Here is a 17,582-nt window from a genome sequence, read left to right on the forward strand (position 1 = left end):
AAATTAGGCCAAAAAAGCAGAACATGAAATGTACATTATGTGTGAAAAAATTAGGACACCCTACAAACACCTGTATTTTCTAACATATTTGGACATTGTGAGGGAGGTTTGCCCTCTTTAAACCTCAAACATTTTGTCTGGTGCTCCTAATTGTTGAAGTGAGAGTGAACACCATGGTGAGATCGAAAGAGCTGTCTGAGACCTACAGAAAAAAGATTGTTGATGCCTAAATGTTTTGCAAAGGTTTCAAAAGTACTTGATATCAGCCGTTCCACCATACAGAAAATAATCTACAAGCGGAGGACATTCAAAACAACTGCCAACAGGACCAAGCCTGGCCGTCCAAGAAAGTTTATCCTGAAAGCATACTGCAAGGTGCTAAAAGAAGTTTCCAAAAACCCTGACATGGGTCTTGTTGCTGTTGATGTGAAAATCCATGCCTGTACAATCAAAGACATGGCAGAGATGAAAGACAATAAGTTTAACTTTTATGCAAGGAGAAAAATTACAATGACCCAAAACATACCAGTAGATCCAACAAGTCACGGGCCGAGTCAAAGCTCCAATCTTAATCTAATTGAGATGCTGTGGTGTGACTTAAAATGGGCTGAATATGCAGTAAACCCCTCATTGGCACTCTTTTTCCACTGGCCTCAATATGACACCAGTGGCCATAGGGATGATATCATCATGGGTCAGTCACAACTAAGTCATAACTGAGTTGAAATACTGCCTCATGTGGAATATTATTCAGGAGGGATAAATGTGCTCTGGAATTGCTGTTCACCTTGTCTTAATACCAGGAAATTTTCTTAGGAAATAGATGGGATGTTTGGAAGAGGAATATGCTGTCATTTTCTAGAAAGAAACAGTGCTTGCTTTTTAAAACAGGCCCCGATGAAATACTGTATGATGAAGAGGATGGAAGTTGCTAGAGCCTCTTTGATGATGGAATTTATTTTAGTTGAAGATCCCTTGTGGAAAAATATGGACAATACTACATTGCCAGTAGGAATATTACATTATGTTAGAATTAATCTCACCTGTGTTAAAACAAGGCCCTGTTTCACAGTAACCAGATATTTTGTTGAACTTAGATGTTCTGTTCAAATTGCTTTCCAAAGTGAATATTTTAAAAACTGACATGTTTATGTTTGGGCTGTATATCCAGTGATTGTTGAAAACAAATCTCCTAATAAACAGCCCCTGGCAAAAATGATGGAATCACCAGTCTCGGAGGATGTGCTTTCAGTTGTTTGATTTTGTCGAAGAAAAGCAGATCACAGACATGACACAAAACTACAGTTATTCTAAGTGGCAACTTTCTGGCTTTTAGAAACTCTAAAGGAAATCAAGAAAAACATTGTGGTAGTCAGTCACAACCACTGTTTTAGCTCAAGCCGAGGCAAAAATTATGAAATCAATCAATTCTGAGGAAGAAATAATGAAATCAACCTGGAAATTTTCATTCCCAAAACTAACACATACATCAGATTAGATCTGCTCGATAGTCTGCAGTTAAAAAGGAGCGATCACACCTTGGAGAGCGGTCACAGCAGTGGACTCACATGAATCATGGGTAGACCAAGGAAGACATCAACAGGTCAAGACAGAAAACTTAAAGTAATATGTCTGGAAAACAGAAAATGCACAACAAAACAAATGAGGAACAAATGGAAGGAAGCTGGAGTTCATGTTTGTGACCGAACTGTTTGAAAAGGCCTAAAGGAAATGGGGTTTACATACAGAAAAGCTAAATGTAGGCCATCATTAACACATAAACAGAAGAAAACAAGGTAACAGGAGGTTAAGGAAAAGCAATGGTGGACTGTAGGTGACTGGATGTAAGTCATATTCACCGATGAATCATGAATCTGCATTGAGTAAGGTGATGATGCTGGAACTTTTGTTTGGTCTCGTTCTAATGAGATTTATAAAGACGACTGCCTGAAGAAAACATGCAATTGTCCACAGTCATTGATGATATGGGGCTGCATGTCAGGTAAAGACACAGGAGATGGCTGTCTTTACATCTTCAATAAATGCACAAGTTTACGTTGACATCTTGGACACGTTTCTTATCCCATCAATTGAAAGGATGTTTGGGGATGATGAAATCATTTTTCAAGATGATAATGTGTCTTGCCATAGAGCTAAAACTGGGAAAACATTCCTTGAAGAAAGACACTTAAGGTCAATGTCATAGCCTGCAAGTAGTCTGGATCTCCATCCAACAGTGGTGGAAGTTGAAGAAAATGGTCCATGACAAGGCTCCAGCCTGCACAGCTGATCTGAAAGCAAAGTTGCAGCCACATTGATGAAGACTACTGTTTGTCACTCATTAGGTCCAAGCTTCGAAGACTGCAAGCTGTTACAAAAGCCAGAGGTGGTGCAACAGAGTACTAGTGGTGTCTTGAAGTGTTCTTTTGTTTGTTTCCATGATTCCAGGCAAATATTTTTCAAAAATGGCCATAATATCTATATTTTTGTTTTTTAAAAGAGGTATAGCCTAGGTCCAAGACATTGGTTCAGACAATTAGCATTCTGTGCTTGAAGTTGTCGTTACAGACAAGCACTGGAAGAGGCAACTGTAAAGAAAAAAGTGTTTTTAAATTTATCACAGCAGAACTTTGTGTATTTAACATCTTTGCTGAAAATAAATGAATTCCTTTTGCTATTCAAAGTCTGAAGACTCTGGGAGTTGGATTTTAGAAATATATTAAGTATTTGGGCATGAAAATGTAAAGGAGTTCATTACTTAGGATGACCTTTTTGCAAGGTTTGGCCAAGGGTGTGAAGAATAATTTTAACAGTTACTTCTGAATTTGATTTATGAGAGGAAATCTGTCTCATTTAGTTCCTCAGATTTGGTAGGTTGAGGAATCATGAATGTGTTCACCTTCGTAACAAATTACTTCTTTCAGTTTGGAAAGTTGTAGGAAATGTTTTCACATGTTAAACTTTTCATACCTGTCTCCTTGTTTTTCCTTTCACTTTCCAGCACGGCTGTGGGAATTTTGTCCGTGTGGTGCAGCCCTACAACAGAACCCATCTGTTTATGTGTGGCAGTGGAGCCTACAGCCCTGTCTGTGTGTACATCAACAGAGGCCGAAGACCAGAGGTACGTTCATAATGATGGATTCTCTTCATTATGGAAACAAACTAGTTAACTGCAGCTGAGAGAGTAAAAAACATTTTGCTTGGCTATTAAAAATGCCCTTGCAGACGTTTGGCTGTGGAGTAAGACAACATCTGGAAATGTATGAATTGTTTGACAACTAGTGCATTCTAAATTGCTATAATCACATCATTGCATTAGGGAAGTTAAGCATTGCCGTATGTTTTTAATATAGTATTAGATTCCATAACATCATATGAGCCACGTTTTCATGGAGTCAGCTTGATGCCTCGTGACATGAGAGAAGAAGAGGAAGAAACTGGAGGTCTGCTCCTTTCTGGGCTCTCATATCCGGCCACGCAGCCCTGGAAGAACAAGCAGGAAAGCCCTCCAGGAGAAAAGTGTTCACTGAGTGAACAACATTCATCCGCAGAGCTTTGCCAAACGTTTATAAGCAGAGAAAACCAGACTCTTTCCTCACTGTGAAGCCTTTTGTCATTTGGGGTTTTTGTTTGAAAGGTGGACTGCTCAGTTTGGAAGCTCTGAGCTCAATCATGTCACTGCCTCGTGAAAAGAAATCTGTTAAGCCTTAAAAGTTGCTGCAGTGGAAATTTCGGAGCTCTCCCTTTGGACTTTTGTTCTTTGTTTAAATGTTTTTTGCGGCACTATTGGCCTTTATTTTCTTACGTTTTGACAGTGAGCTGACAGGAAGGGGTAGAGAAAGGGGGGTAGACATGCAGCAGAGGTCAACAGGCCGGGACTCGAACCAGTGACGGCCTGCGTCGAGCACTAAGGCTTCCGAACATTGGTCACGTGTTTTACCCTGTGCCACCACCGCACCCCGGGCGTTTTGTTATTTGAGGGTGTCCCAGCTTGTTGTGCTGTTTTTGAAATCCCATAAAATGAAGATGACAAGCTAATTATCAACTTTTATGCATCATAACTTTTTTAGTTAAGACTTCTAATAATTTATTCCATCTTTAAATCTAAATCAAATTTCTCAGTGTTGCCTTAAACTATACCTTACCCCTAGATTTCCAGTGTCCCCAGGGTCCCTGACTTAAAGTCATGTCGGGTACCAAACATGCTTTTCGCTGTAATTCCAATATAGCATGGAAGTAGTTCTCTTGCAATAGTGGAATAAAGTAGGTTTGTTTTATTCAACTATTGTCTATGATACCAAATGCTCCACTTAAAAAAAAAGAAATGAGGCTAGATATTATAATGAGGCTTGTGACAGAATGAGACATTGTGAACAATATTTGTCATTGAAATGCAACAGATATTTTTAGTTCGTATAAACATTAGGAAACATTTGACAAAACGAAGGGATCTAAGATGCGACTCTACCACATGTATTGGCACTCTGAAAGATTTTTTGGTCATTTTGGAGTGTAAAAGAACTCTAAATTAGTGATTTCTGTTTCCCTGAAGTATAAATGTGATCTGACACAGAGGCCCTATATTTCATAGCCACTCTTGAAAATGGGAAAAACCAGAGACCATGCCTTTCAAGAAACACAGATATTTTTAGATTTGCATGGGCCATAAAATTATCTCAAGGGAGGAGAGAAAAACTCCAAAGCTTCCAGTTAGAGAATTAAAGGTTGCAACTAGACCAGTTAGAGATTCTTTTGGTATGAAAACTTAAATTAAAATACCATGGTATCACAATATAATAAGCACAGCTCCAAAAACAATGTAACATATTGATGAATGTAGCTATATGATGTTATCAACTAGATATTTAGTTGAGCTATCTGCTCAGGTAGCCAGTCTTCTTAGTAGACATGTTTCTCCTAGCTCACGTACTGTATTTCTAAAACAGTGTTACCTCAATAAGACTACAGGTACATTTAAAAAAAATTTAATGTTGTGAAAAATGTGAATATTTCTGACACTCATTTCAGAAAATGAAACTCATATATGACATAGATTCATTACATATGGAATCAAATTTTTCTCAGAATTGTCAAGCAAAATCCCTTCCTGAATTTGAGGGAGCTTCATGTGGAATGGGCTGAAGCTGGAGTCAGCGCATCAAGAGCCACTACAGACAGATGAATCCTCTACATGGATTACAAGCGTCTTACCTGGGCTGAAGAGAAAAAGAACTGGACTGTTGCTCAAGTGGTCCAAAGTCCTCTTTTCAGATGAAAGGAAAAGCATTATATTTGGAAATCAAGGTTCTGAAGGAAGGGTAAAGAGGCCCAGAATCCACATTGTTTGAAGTCCAGTGTGAGGTTTCCACAATCACTTATAATTTGGGGTGCAGATTACCTGAAGGTCGCTATCAAAGCCACCTGAAGTTCCATTAAACCTCAGCAGAACGACAGGCTGATTGCTTCCATGCCACATCGCATTGATGCAGTAATTTATGCAAAAGGAGCCCCATCCAAATTTTGAGTGCATAGAAATGAACATATTTCTAAGAAGCCTGATGTTTCTGTTTAACATATCATTTTTTGTTAGTCTTATGTAATATTCTAATTTTCTGTGACTCTTAATTTGGGGTTTTCATTATCTGCAAGCCAGAATGATCATAATTACAAGAAATAAAGGTTTGAAATATTTCACTCTGTGCAAAGAATCTATATAATATATAGGTTTTATGTTCTAAAATAAGTGTAAAAAAGTATTGAACTTTTTCACGATAGTTAAACTTTTGGACATGTACCCTTAATAGGTGTTGCTCTTCACTTTCCACACCATGACAGACTTCTTTCAGCTGCATGATTGGCAGTGTGCAGCAACAGATGGAGAAGAAGCAGTGATGTGGTACTTTATGCTCCTTTAGCTCCAGTTAATGAAGCACTTTCTTTGTGATCTCACTTGTAGCCCTTGACTTGAAGCATGTTTCAAGGAATTTCTACTACCTCATGTTCTCTGTTCTAACCTAAAGCACCTGGAAAGAACTATGACTGTGTGAACCCACAAAACACAGGGGTTTTATCTTTACAGGGTGTTACATTACGAATACACATGACATACAAGGTTGAATTTTCAGAAATCCCCCTGTTCTATCTCTAAAATCAAAAATTCAGGCAAAGTCCCAATAATATTTAGCAGGAGATGCCTTCTATGTCTTTAACAGCATGAAGAGGCTCATTCCAGGAACCTGCCAGCTGCACTGTGTCCAAGCAAACCAATTTTCCTGGATTTATACTTCCTAACTGATGTCATGCAACACGCCACATCCTAATGGATGGGACAGGAAGTGCTATAATTCACCCCGGTTACTCTTGGACTGTCGAGCCTGCCACAAGGAGGGTGTTGCAGTTTGGAAGCATATCAGCCTGAGTTGGAAAAATGGCTGTCCAACACATCAGCAGGGAAATTCCTTGTCTCTGCTAAAGTGGAATATTAATTTAGTGGACCTTATGGGCCAGTTAAGATAAACAAACCTGGTCTGTGTCTCTGTGCATTATTTAAATCTAATGGAAGGAAAACCTGGCGTCTTACAGGGATATTTGTTTTACTCATACTGAGTATTTTTGTACATGGAAGAATCCATCATAGAAGAATCTTGATGATTTTCTAGAAGATTTTCTAACTCTGTCTTTTTCTTCGTGGCAGGAGCAAGTGTTTTATATTGACTCAAGAATGGAATCCGGAAAAGGGAGGTGCTCCTTCAATCCTCAAGTGAACACAGTCTCTGTCATGATCAGTAGGTGCTTTCATCTATTTCTACAATTTTGTTTTCATCTTCATTGCATTATATTTCATTAATGTCAGTAAAAATAGTTATCAGTTTTTCCTGCAGGCAGCTAACGGGCTGGGGGTGGCTGTTGTCAGGAATTTGCTTGTGCTGCTTGTAGGCCAGATGTGATGGATAGCAGAAATGCTGAGGTCTGAGTTCAGAGATCATAATGTTTTCCAGAAGTTGCTTTACAGATGATTCCAGACACTCAAATGTCTGTCTTCGTTTGTTTTAAATGAGATTTCGCAACGAGTTAAATGTTTATACCAGGTCTAAACTGTAGGAAAAATCTTTTTTTATTCAGCATTATGCCATTAATGGGTTGAATTTGCTTTGCATTGTCCTAATAAAATAAGCAAGATATTTTGGTTTGTTCAAAACCTGAATTCCTTCTCAGAGTGGCAGGTTACTTAAAGAAAAACAAAATGCAAACACAAGAGCCCACCAAAAAGGCTTAAATTAAAACATTGTCATGAAGTGGGCTAGTTTACCAAAATCAATTCTATTTGGCAAATTCCCATGTTTTTTTTTTTACGTGTGTTGTATGAACAGATGAATGTGGCACATTCAGACCTCTGGAAAATACAACCAAGGATGAACCAGACTTGTGGAGGTCCACAATTCTCCTTCTGATTTATCTGCTGATTTATATAAATGTTCTCACGGTGTCACACAGTGAAGCTGTGCATTTGAGGTGTTGACCTGTCATTCATTCACAGGTGGGCCTCCAATTTACTCAAATGTTGTGAATTATCAGAAGCTTACAAAGCAATGAAATCTCAATTTGAGCTTTCCTAAATTGTTTAAATACATAGTAATATTACTTTATGTACCCCTAAGGTAACCAAACACGTCTCTGCATTTAGCAAATAGAAACAATTTTGTTGATTTTAACTGGCTTAAAATAGATAAAGTCAGTTTAGTCTAATATAATTACACTGACATTACATTTAGATAAATATCTGGTTTCAGTCTTATATGAGCTGTTACTTGTTACAATTTCAAATTTACATTTAATTTATTTGTTTCCAGGCATTGTCAAACACTGTTCAGCTGGATGTCAGTCTATGATCCTGGTCTGAAAGTGAGCACAAAAATAAACCCAAGTTAGTTTTAAATAATTCATAATTCAAAAACATAAGTGAAGGGAGGAACCAGAGGGTTATGATTTGGGGATGTTTGGTTTTTGGTTGCGGGTTTTTCCTCTTATGTTTCTCACTGTTGAGGTATTGAATCTTGCTTCTGTTTATTATTTTCCTGGTCATGCTTTAGTTTTTGTCTTCTAGTTCATGTTTTGTCAAGTTAGGTTTTTGGATCTGGTTATGCTTTAGTTTTATGTTTTTCTAGTTATGTACTCAAGTGTCTCTTTTCTGCTGTAGCCATGTTTTGTTCTCTCCTGTCTGTTTTCAATTAACTTTATTCGGTTCACCTGCACCTAGCATTCAGTCTCCTCGTTTCACCTGGTTCTTGCTCCATATATACACATCTGTTCTGTTCGTTCCTCGCGGAAACATTCACTCTGCTCATGCCCAGCCTGTTGTGTCAAGTTCATCATTCATGTCAAGTCTGTTCTGCCTCTGTTCATCCACGCCTGCATCTGCAACCATCAACCTGCCTGCCAGTTTGTGTTCTTTTGATTACTAAAATCTTCTACTTACCGTCATGCTGCTTGTCCGTCTGCATTCCGGGGTCCTCTGCTACACAAGCTGTGACACTGAGAGGAAAAGGACTGATTCTCTCTCTAAAAGATTCATTTGTGCATGCAATGATTTAAAAACAAAGTTTGTTGACAGTGTTTGTTTCATTTCCATGATGTTGGCTGTCAGCCCGGTCCTATACTATTAAATGTTTCAGTAAACTTTTAATGACATGCATAGAAAAATCCCAGTAATTGAGGTTTTAAGTTTGGAAATGCTGTTCCGAATCTGTTGGAGTATTTGCAGCCTGTATTGTTTTGCAGAGTGTCAAAACCCTTCTCAATTGTTCTTTTAGGTATTTAAAAAAACTGAACCCTTCTATTAAAATTGGATCTTTATGATCTACTAGTGATTCTGGTTTTACATTTATATTTTATAATGTTTTCAAATATTTTGATAGCATGTTGTTCTTCCGTAACTTTAAGTTTCAGTTCAACAACATTAGTCCTAGGGGGTGATATCTTCTTCAAGTTAAACTCAACCTGCCCTTTAATCTGACTGGTTGAGTGGTATTGGGTTGCTTGCAAGACTACACAGCTCGGCTTTCTGACACCTGAGCATCGCCATGCCAGCACCTTTTGGGCCAGCTGAGAAGCCTTGCATGAGGTCTGTAAGAGTGATCCAGAGTGGAATAACCTGTAGGGGGTAGGAAGGAAGTTAGGCTCCCACATGTAGCTGAGGTCAAACTCAATGCTCTGAAAGCAGTGATACATTCACTTACTCACAGGATATAATTGTGCTTCTGGGCTTAATCAAACCACTTTTCAACCACTGTCCAAGTGCTGTCGGCATCTACGTTTTTTAGCAAAGCTGGCTTGTATGTTAGGTTTATTCATTGCCTTGCAAAAGTATTCAAACAACTCATTTTGTTATGTTTTAACCACAAACATCCATGTATTTCGAAATTTTACATAACAGATGTACATTTTATAAAGACCCTCTTGCAAAACCATTATTTCCCGCAATTACAGTGTCAGGTTTTGTCAGCGTATGTCTCTACAAGCTTTGCACTTCTAGAGTCTTAATCTTTTGTCCATTCATATGTTTCAAAAACCTCAAACTCTGTCAAGACCTGACATTTCCTGTTCATGGACAGTCCATCCGATCTGACTAAGATTCTCAATTGGCTTTCAGTCTGGACTTTGACTGGTTCATTCTAATGCATAGATATGCTTTCTGCCACAAAACATTCTGCATGTAGGCCAAAAAGTTAAATTTTCGTCTCATCTGACCAGAGCACCTTCTTCCTCATTATAAGAAAATATCTCTTACATTACAGATGTCAAACTCCAGTCCTCTAGGGCTGGTGTCCTACATCTCTTAGATGGCCTTCTGCATCACCTGGATCAAACAAATAGGTCATCAATAGGACTCTGAAGAAATTGGCTACATGTTGAGGACGTAACTTAGCCATTTGATTTGGGTGTGTTGGACCAGGGACCTATCTAAAAACTGTTGGACACTGGCCCTCAAGGGCTGGAGTTTGACAAACTTTAAACAACACTACTTCTGGATTTCTTTCAACAATTACTTTCATCCTGCCACTCTTCCATAAAAGTCAGATTTGTGGAGTGTACAACTAATAATTGTATTGTCCACAAGTCCTCCAACCTGAGATCTTGACCTCTGCAGCTCCTCCAGAGTTATCATCTACCTCTTGGTTGCTTTTCTGATTACTTAGGTGTACAGTTTCTGTCAATTTTTAGATGATAAATTTAGCAGTCCTCAGACGACAATTCAAAACTTAGAATATTGTGTTATAACCTGCTTTAAAGTTCTCCACAACATTCTTGCTGACCTGTCTGCTGTGTTCCTTCATCTTCATGATGCTTTTTCTTCACTGATGTTCTCTAACAAACTTCTGAGGTCTTCAAAGAACAGCTGAATTTGTACTGAGATAAAATAACACAACTCTGTTCTCTAACTGACTTCTAAAGGCCATTTTACACTTTATTTAGGTGTGTCACAGTGAAGGGGAATGAAAAGAAATGCACAGCAAACCTTACAGTATTTTATTTTTAAAACGGTTTTCCTTTAATTTCCTTTCATTTCACCATTAGTTTGTGCTCGTGTACCTCATAAAACCCCAAGATGTTTTGTTACACAAAGTCATTTTTGTGAATAGAAATGTTGGATTATTTTTTATAAAGAATAATACTGCGATATTTTTCTGTGTGTGCATTTATGCTTTGCATTTTATTTTCCTAATTTGGTTAGAATAATCCGCTGCCTGTGTGCCTTCCTGCAGATCAAGAGCTGTTCTCCGGCATGTACATCGACTTTATGGGGACAGATGCTGCCATCTTCAGGAGCCTGACCAAGAGAAATGCAGTGCGTACCGATCAGCACAACTCTAAGTGGCTTAGTGGTGAGGCAATTACACCTAAAAATTGCACAAATATTAAAATGTTTACACAAAAGATATTTTCTGTAATTATTGTGTGAAATAATAAAAGTCCATGCAACTCTGTTTTATTCAGAACCAATTTTCATTGATGCCCAGCTTATCCCAGACGGAACTGACCCAAATGATGCCAAATTGTATTTTTTCTTTCGTGAGAGGTTAACGGATAATGATGGAAACACTAAACACATCCACACCATGGTTGCTAGAGTGTGTCCTGTAAGTGCCTTGACCTCCACCTGAATAAATCTATTATTTGATATATGGCTCGGATTTTCCATGTGCATCCTTTGTCTTCAGAATGACACCGGAGGGCAGCGCAGCCTTGTGAACAAATGGACCACATTCCTTAAAGCCCGGATGGTGTGTTCAGTTCTGGAGGATGATGGCACAGAAACACATTTTGATGAACTTGGTGGGTAAAAACGACACACTTTATGCTCTTTATTAGTTTTGCTGCACTCCCAAACTTCATGTTTTCATGGACGGGTTGAGAGACAAGCTCAAACATCCCTTGTAGTTTGGAAAGTGTCTGCCAAGAACCAAATCCATTATTTTTAAAGCTTGCCTTGAATGTTTAAAGGTTTCCAGCAGTTCATTTTTCCATAAACACTCCACAGAACGCCCTATGTTTAATCTGGATTCTGATTTAAGATTATCCGATTTCTGAACAATATTGCCTTCGCTGACCTTGTTCTTATTTCGGAGCATATTAGCTTTTCTTTTCATGTCAAATCATGAAAACATTCACTGACTTGTGCAATCATACCTTGTTGGTGACTTGAAGGATGAGGAGGGAAACATGCTGCAGAAGCTGAAATTGGAAATGTGCATCTGTTTTTCCTTACAGAGAGTGTGTTTTTGCTGGAAACGGATCAGCCCAAAGGCTTGCTGGTGTTTGGAGTCTTCACATCCACAAGGTGAGGCTGGTGAAGCCAAATGTAACATTTTTGCAGGCCACTGTGGTTATGTTAATTACTGAGTGGATAACAAGAGGAAGGGATATGTTCCTGTTATAAAAACAACATCACATCACACTGCTCTGTTGTTACCCAAGATGCACTTCTTTGAAGATGTTCTCCAACAATAAGATTTGGGGATTTTTCTTAAACTGCCTTACCGCCCTTCACTTATCCAGCCTTGTTTGTCACAGTTCCGGTTGTTTTAAACACTTTTTTTATTTTTGCCATTAAGTGGAACTGCTAGGAAGGTTCTGCCCCCTTTGGTTTTATAACTGTTAAAGGGAGAATGTGCAAGTTCTGGCTTGATGACCGCTTGTCCCGGCCTGAAAATGGAATAATAATGTACAAAATACATGTCCATTAAAGGCTCAACAAGGTTAGAGTAGGAATTTTACACATCTTTACCAGGGTTGCCACCATGTAAACGGTGCTGTTTACAGGCATGTGTCAGCTTAAGAAATTGTAAGGATTTTTGGCTTTTCAGAAAAAATGTTGATGTTTTTCTATGGATAAATCTAGACCTAAATAGTTGATTAAACTCTACCATTTTATGCATGATTTTTACAGTTGAAATACATTCTAATATCTAAACTGAATGTGTGAAAACTGCTTAAATTCAGTTATATTGTTTTTAACACTTGCTGGTTTTTTGTCCCCGACTAAATTTTACAGTAAACACCTCCACTTTATTTTAACTGGTGATAGTAAAAGCTAAAAAGGTCAAAAAGTTTTGTTTTAATTTGCAAGGAGTCTAATAAGGACAAAGTAGCTTATAGTGAAACATTAGCTTCACCATCTCAGAGTAAAAGGGTTTTCCCATGCAGAAGAGCAAACAGTGAAATTAAAGCAAACTATAGCATTTTTCTGCCATTTAAAATCTAACTAAATTAAACTAAATCTAACTAAAAATGGCCAAACTATATAAACCTCAGTTGTAACTAAAGAAATGCCCAAAATAAACATGTTGAACAGCTCCAATTCAGCCTCAAAACTGTGTAGAAAATCTGGTGGCTTATATAAAAACTACTATTAGTGGTATTTGCTGTTACCTCAGGATCATTGAACGTTTACAGTAATGTCGAAACCAAACTGTGGTCCATTAGGGTCTTTAAGCTCATCATTGTTCCCACTGTCTTCTTTCTGTCTCAGCTTTGCACAGTAGAATTTTCTTTGCCTAACAAAGCATCTTTTATGTGTTATCCTGTGCTGTTTTTAATTTCTGAGCCAAACCAGATGGTGTATTTAAGAGGAAATAGTTGTGTTGCCTTCAGTGGTGTTTGACAACAGTTCCTTTTAGGCTTTTTTAGCTCATGCATCCTCAGAGACAGTGTTAATAAATGAAGAACAGCAGGAGAGATTTACAGCCTGGGTCTCTGAAACATTAGTCTAGGTTCCCGCTGTCCTGTTTAATTTAATACATCCGTTTTATTTCCTCAGCTCGGTTTTCAAAGGGTCAGCAGTGTGTGTGTACAACATGGCGGACATCCTCACTGTGTTCAACGGGCCTTTTGCTCACAGAGAGGGGCCCAACTTTCAGTGGGTGGCCTTCCAGGGACGTATCCCCTACCCGAGGCCAGGAACAGTAAGTTAAGGCAATTTTTTATTCTGATATCCTTATGATTAAGGAAAACACATTTAACCTTAGTTTAATCCCTTGACATCTGGTGTACAAAAAAAAGAATAATAACGCAGAGAAAAGGGAAATCCATGTTAAAATGATCAAATAACACATTTAAATCTATATTTCAACATATTATGCGTTTAGAGATTTGTAATTGTTTTATATCTCAAATCATCATGTACAGTCATGGGGAAATTTTAAGTTCATCATCACTGCTGCTATAGGATTTTAAAGAGAAAGTAGAGGCCAGGAGCTGCTAATTAAACGCCCTTCATGCATCTGTCATCATCAGTGTGTACAGGTATATAAAAGGAGGAGTTTCTGTAATTTGCTGGTCTTGAGCATACGCATAACAAAATGCCAGGGTGGAATGACATTAGCAGTTTTGACCCTGCGCATAAACCTGGAAAGAGTTATAAAGCTATTTCCAAAAAATATAAGTCCATTTTACAGAGAAAAACGTTATGCACATCTGGAAAACAGTGAAGTCCGCTGCCAATCTATGGGTGGACTTTGTAGCAAAGTCACTCCAACATCCAGATGGTGTGCTGATCAGCTAAATGTTAGCTAAATGTTAAACGTAGGTTTGTGAAGTTCCATCTGAATGAACAAATACAGACAGATAAGAGCAAAGTAGAGATGTTTGGCCATAATGTGCCACTTCATGTTGGAAGAAAACCAAACAGTATATCAGAACGAACAAGTCATAACAACTATCAGTCTTGATGGTGGCCTGGGAGATGATTTTACCTTTCTTTGAGAAATTCAAACCGAAGTATAATATTTTCATTATTTTTATTTTCATAATTATTTATACAATCTACATCCTCTGCGTCTCCAGTGTCCCGGTGGAGCCTTTACACCCGACATACACACAACTAAGGAATTCCCAGATGATGTAGTGAACTTTGTACGCAATCATCCGGTCATGTTCAATGCCATCTACCCAGTGGGAAGGAGACCCCTGGTGGTTCGTATCGGCGCCGACTACAAATACACCTCAGTGGCTGTGGACCAGGTCACAGCTGCAGACGGCAACTACCAGGTGTTGTTCCTGGGCACAGGTATTGCTGCACACATGCCCCACAGTTTGCACAAATGCAATCATCTCTAGGTCCGTCTTACTTTGATGGACATAGAGATTTAGATTTTGTCCACATTAAGATGATATAAAAACTCATCGTACTCCTTTGAATAGGAGATATGATGAAGATGGTCCAACAAGGACTTTTTCCTGCATGAGTAATGATATTACATTTTAATCCTACTCAGTTCACATTAAATCATGCAATCTATGGCAATGCTGAAGGAAGATGTCTTTTTAAAAATGTAGTAACATTCAGCATTCTTCCTTCTACCGATAAACCTCTGTAGCATCAACAATGACTCAATGGACACTAAAAACATTTAATAATATACTTTTTTTTAAATTGTAGCAAGTACTCTGAATCACACAGATCAAAGTTACAAAAATATATATAATTGGCTAATTATTATTAATAAATCCATTTAATGTGCCTTTGATATGTAACCGAAGCATTTTAAATGACATCATACATGTGTTTCTGTAGCAAATTGTTCTTAAACTATACACCTTGTAATTAGGTTGTCACCAAAAGATCGGTTCAGTACCTCTAATATCCCTAACTTTGAGCTTTATGTGTAACTGATTGTTAAGTGGAGTCCTGTTACACCAGCCAATTATCAGATAAACAGATAGCACAGATTATAGCATACAGGGGGTGTTGCAGCTAAACTGATAACACAGGCAGAGCATCTTAACACAGCACAGGTTGCTGCATGTGCTCGAGGAATATGCAATATGAACTGATTACCTGTACCAATCAACAAGAGTCAACCAGGTCATTCTGGCTTGTTCTAAATTTTGGACTGTGAGCGTACAATGCACATTATATGACCCCATAAATAATGCAAACCTGAAAAAAATCTATGTTAGAAAGGTCACAAGTAGTTAAAAATCCATGTAACTAATGCTAATGTGGAAGCAATCCAAAACTCGTGCAAAAGACTTCCCATGACTGTACCTATAAGATGCTTGACTTTTATAATGACAGCAAAATTAAAAAAATAATTGATGGTATCTCAAACAGTTCCTTTTATATTAAGTCACAAAATCATTCTAAGGGAGAGTTTTCTAGGAACTTAATCAGTAATCAGTTATTTTCTGTTTCTGTTAAAATGGGAAAGACAAGAGAACATGCTATATAAGTAACAAAGATGTGCATTAATTTTCAAGGTAGCCAAATCAGGAAATGGTTGGAGCAAAATAGTTGCTCAAATAAAGATCCGATCCTTATATCTACAGTCAGAGCTATAATTAATAGGTTGAAAACAACTGGAACTGGAACAAACATGGCTGGATCCAGACCAAGAGTTTGTCTTGACGTCTCACAATCAGGAGGATAGTAAGGGAAGTAAACAAATCTCCAAAGCCTACTGTTGGAGACCTGTGGCAAATGTTTTAGTGTTAAATCATGTTGCGGCAAAAATAGGTTTTTACACATAAATACTAAACTTACTGCACATCAGTATTACAAAGATATTAACAGCGCATAATAACAAAAAGGAAAAGAATAGTTCATAAAAGACTAAAAGTCATCACAAAATTACGAAAAGTAAAAGATTAAAAAAAGCGTTTTACAAAAGCAAAATAATAAAAGAGCAATAGTCAAATAAGAGCTACATGGCAGATGTATAGAGAAAAAGGCTCAAAAAGCTACAAAACTAAGACTCACTTAAAACCAGCATAAGCAAACACAACAAGATTCTAATTATGACTCATTAAAGAGAGACTTGAGATGACTCAAAAAGCTGCATAATGATGTAAATTTTCTTAGAGGGACTTAAAATGTAAACTGACAAAAACTGCTGCTCCAAATAAGAAAGAATAAATCAAGACATGAAGTAAATGATTAAAAAGAGACAAAAATTACCCTCACATGTCGTTAATGTTAGTGTGTGTTCCTTTTAGTTCAGGTGTGGTACAGCAGCAGGGTGTGGATCCAAAGGATTGCATGTTTATTATCCATTCATCCTGATTAAGAGGTCACAACTAATGTAAAGGCCAGAATACCAGCCCCTACATTTCTACCTGTCTGACAGAGTACCTAACTTGTATTTACATGCAGAACATATGGTGCGTTTATTTTTGTGAGTATCCACGTGTGCATGTTTGGATCAAACTGCTCTGGGAGCCTCTTGTGCAGCTGCTGGTGTTTATCAAGCAGCCTCTCTCTCCTGTTCGGTGCTCCTGCTTGGATTCCTGAAGAGAAGCCAGCGCCATCTGACCGTATCTGCTCCTGAAATGGTACTCTGACTCAGGGATGTGGGAGATGCTCTTATCAGGCGTTTGCAGGAGCTGTTTCTGTTACTCCTCCTCACCTTCCTGCTCCATATCCTGACAACACAGATGATGTTGATGATGATGATGATGATGGTGGTTGTGCTGTGTTGAGTCATATATGGGGTCCTTGACCTCCTTGGTGACAGATTATGAGATTCCAACCTTTTCATACATCGTATGATTTCCTCCCTATAGGGCTCCTACACATTTTGGAAAAGTCTGGGAATTTTGAGTTTCTGTCCATATGTCCATCTAGTCATCCATTCATCAATATATTTGTCCATCCATCCATCCATCTGTTCTCTGCCATGAAAACATTATGAATCTTTGTATTTGCACTTTATACATGGGCTGAAAAAAATGTGAAATATCTGAAAATCAGGTAAAGTATGACATTTTATAATGAAAACAAGGGACCCTGACAGTGTTTGCCTAATAAAAAAGGGCAAACAATGGCAAAAGTAAAGCAGTCATGCAGCACACCTGCAGTTATGTTGTAGTTCACTAAATGTTCACCTTTGAGTTATTTCTGTTGTTACAATCTTGAGTTTAATGCACCTAATGGCTTCTCTCTCTGCCCTCAGACAAAGGCACAATACAGAAGGTGATTGTGCTGCCAACCAACCGATCCCTGCACGAAGATCTGATCCTGGAGGAGCTGGAAGTGTTTAAGGTCTGAATCCCTGCCTTTTTGTCTTTTCTGAAAATCGTAAAAG

At 38.1% G+C, this 17,582-nt stretch overlaps 1 protein-coding gene across 3 annotated transcripts in view; it reads left to right on the forward strand.

Annotated features, from left to right (window-relative positions):
• Positions 1 to 17,582, forward strand: part of sema3c (sema domain, immunoglobulin domain (Ig), short basic domain, secreted, (semaphorin) 3C) — a 74,085-nt gene that overhangs the window by 44,352 nt on the left and 12,151 nt on the right. For 2 of the 3 annotated variants that reach the window (XM_047389688.1, XM_047389690.1), the window contains exons 5-13: positions 3,002 to 3,121; positions 6,695 to 6,785; positions 10,764 to 10,883; positions 10,996 to 11,138; positions 11,220 to 11,334; positions 11,770 to 11,839; positions 13,319 to 13,463; positions 14,344 to 14,566; positions 17,451 to 17,539. In XM_047389688.1, coding sequence (XP_047245644.1) covers positions 3,002 to 3,121; positions 6,695 to 6,785; positions 10,764 to 10,883; positions 10,996 to 11,138; positions 11,220 to 11,334; positions 11,770 to 11,839; positions 13,319 to 13,463; positions 14,344 to 14,566; positions 17,451 to 17,539 — 1,116 coding nt within the window. The remainder of the gene's footprint in view (positions 1 to 3,001; positions 3,122 to 6,694; positions 6,786 to 10,763; positions 10,884 to 10,995; positions 11,139 to 11,219; positions 11,335 to 11,769; positions 11,840 to 13,318; positions 13,464 to 14,343; positions 14,567 to 17,450; positions 17,540 to 17,582) is intronic. The other variant, XM_047389689.1, reaches the window with a different exon arrangement.

Source organism: Girardinichthys multiradiatus, chromosome 17, assembly GCF_021462225.1.
Source record: "Girardinichthys multiradiatus isolate DD_20200921_A chromosome 17, DD_fGirMul_XY1, whole genome shotgun sequence".
Lineage (NCBI taxonomy): Eukaryota > Metazoa > Chordata > Actinopteri > Cyprinodontiformes > Goodeidae > Girardinichthys > Girardinichthys multiradiatus.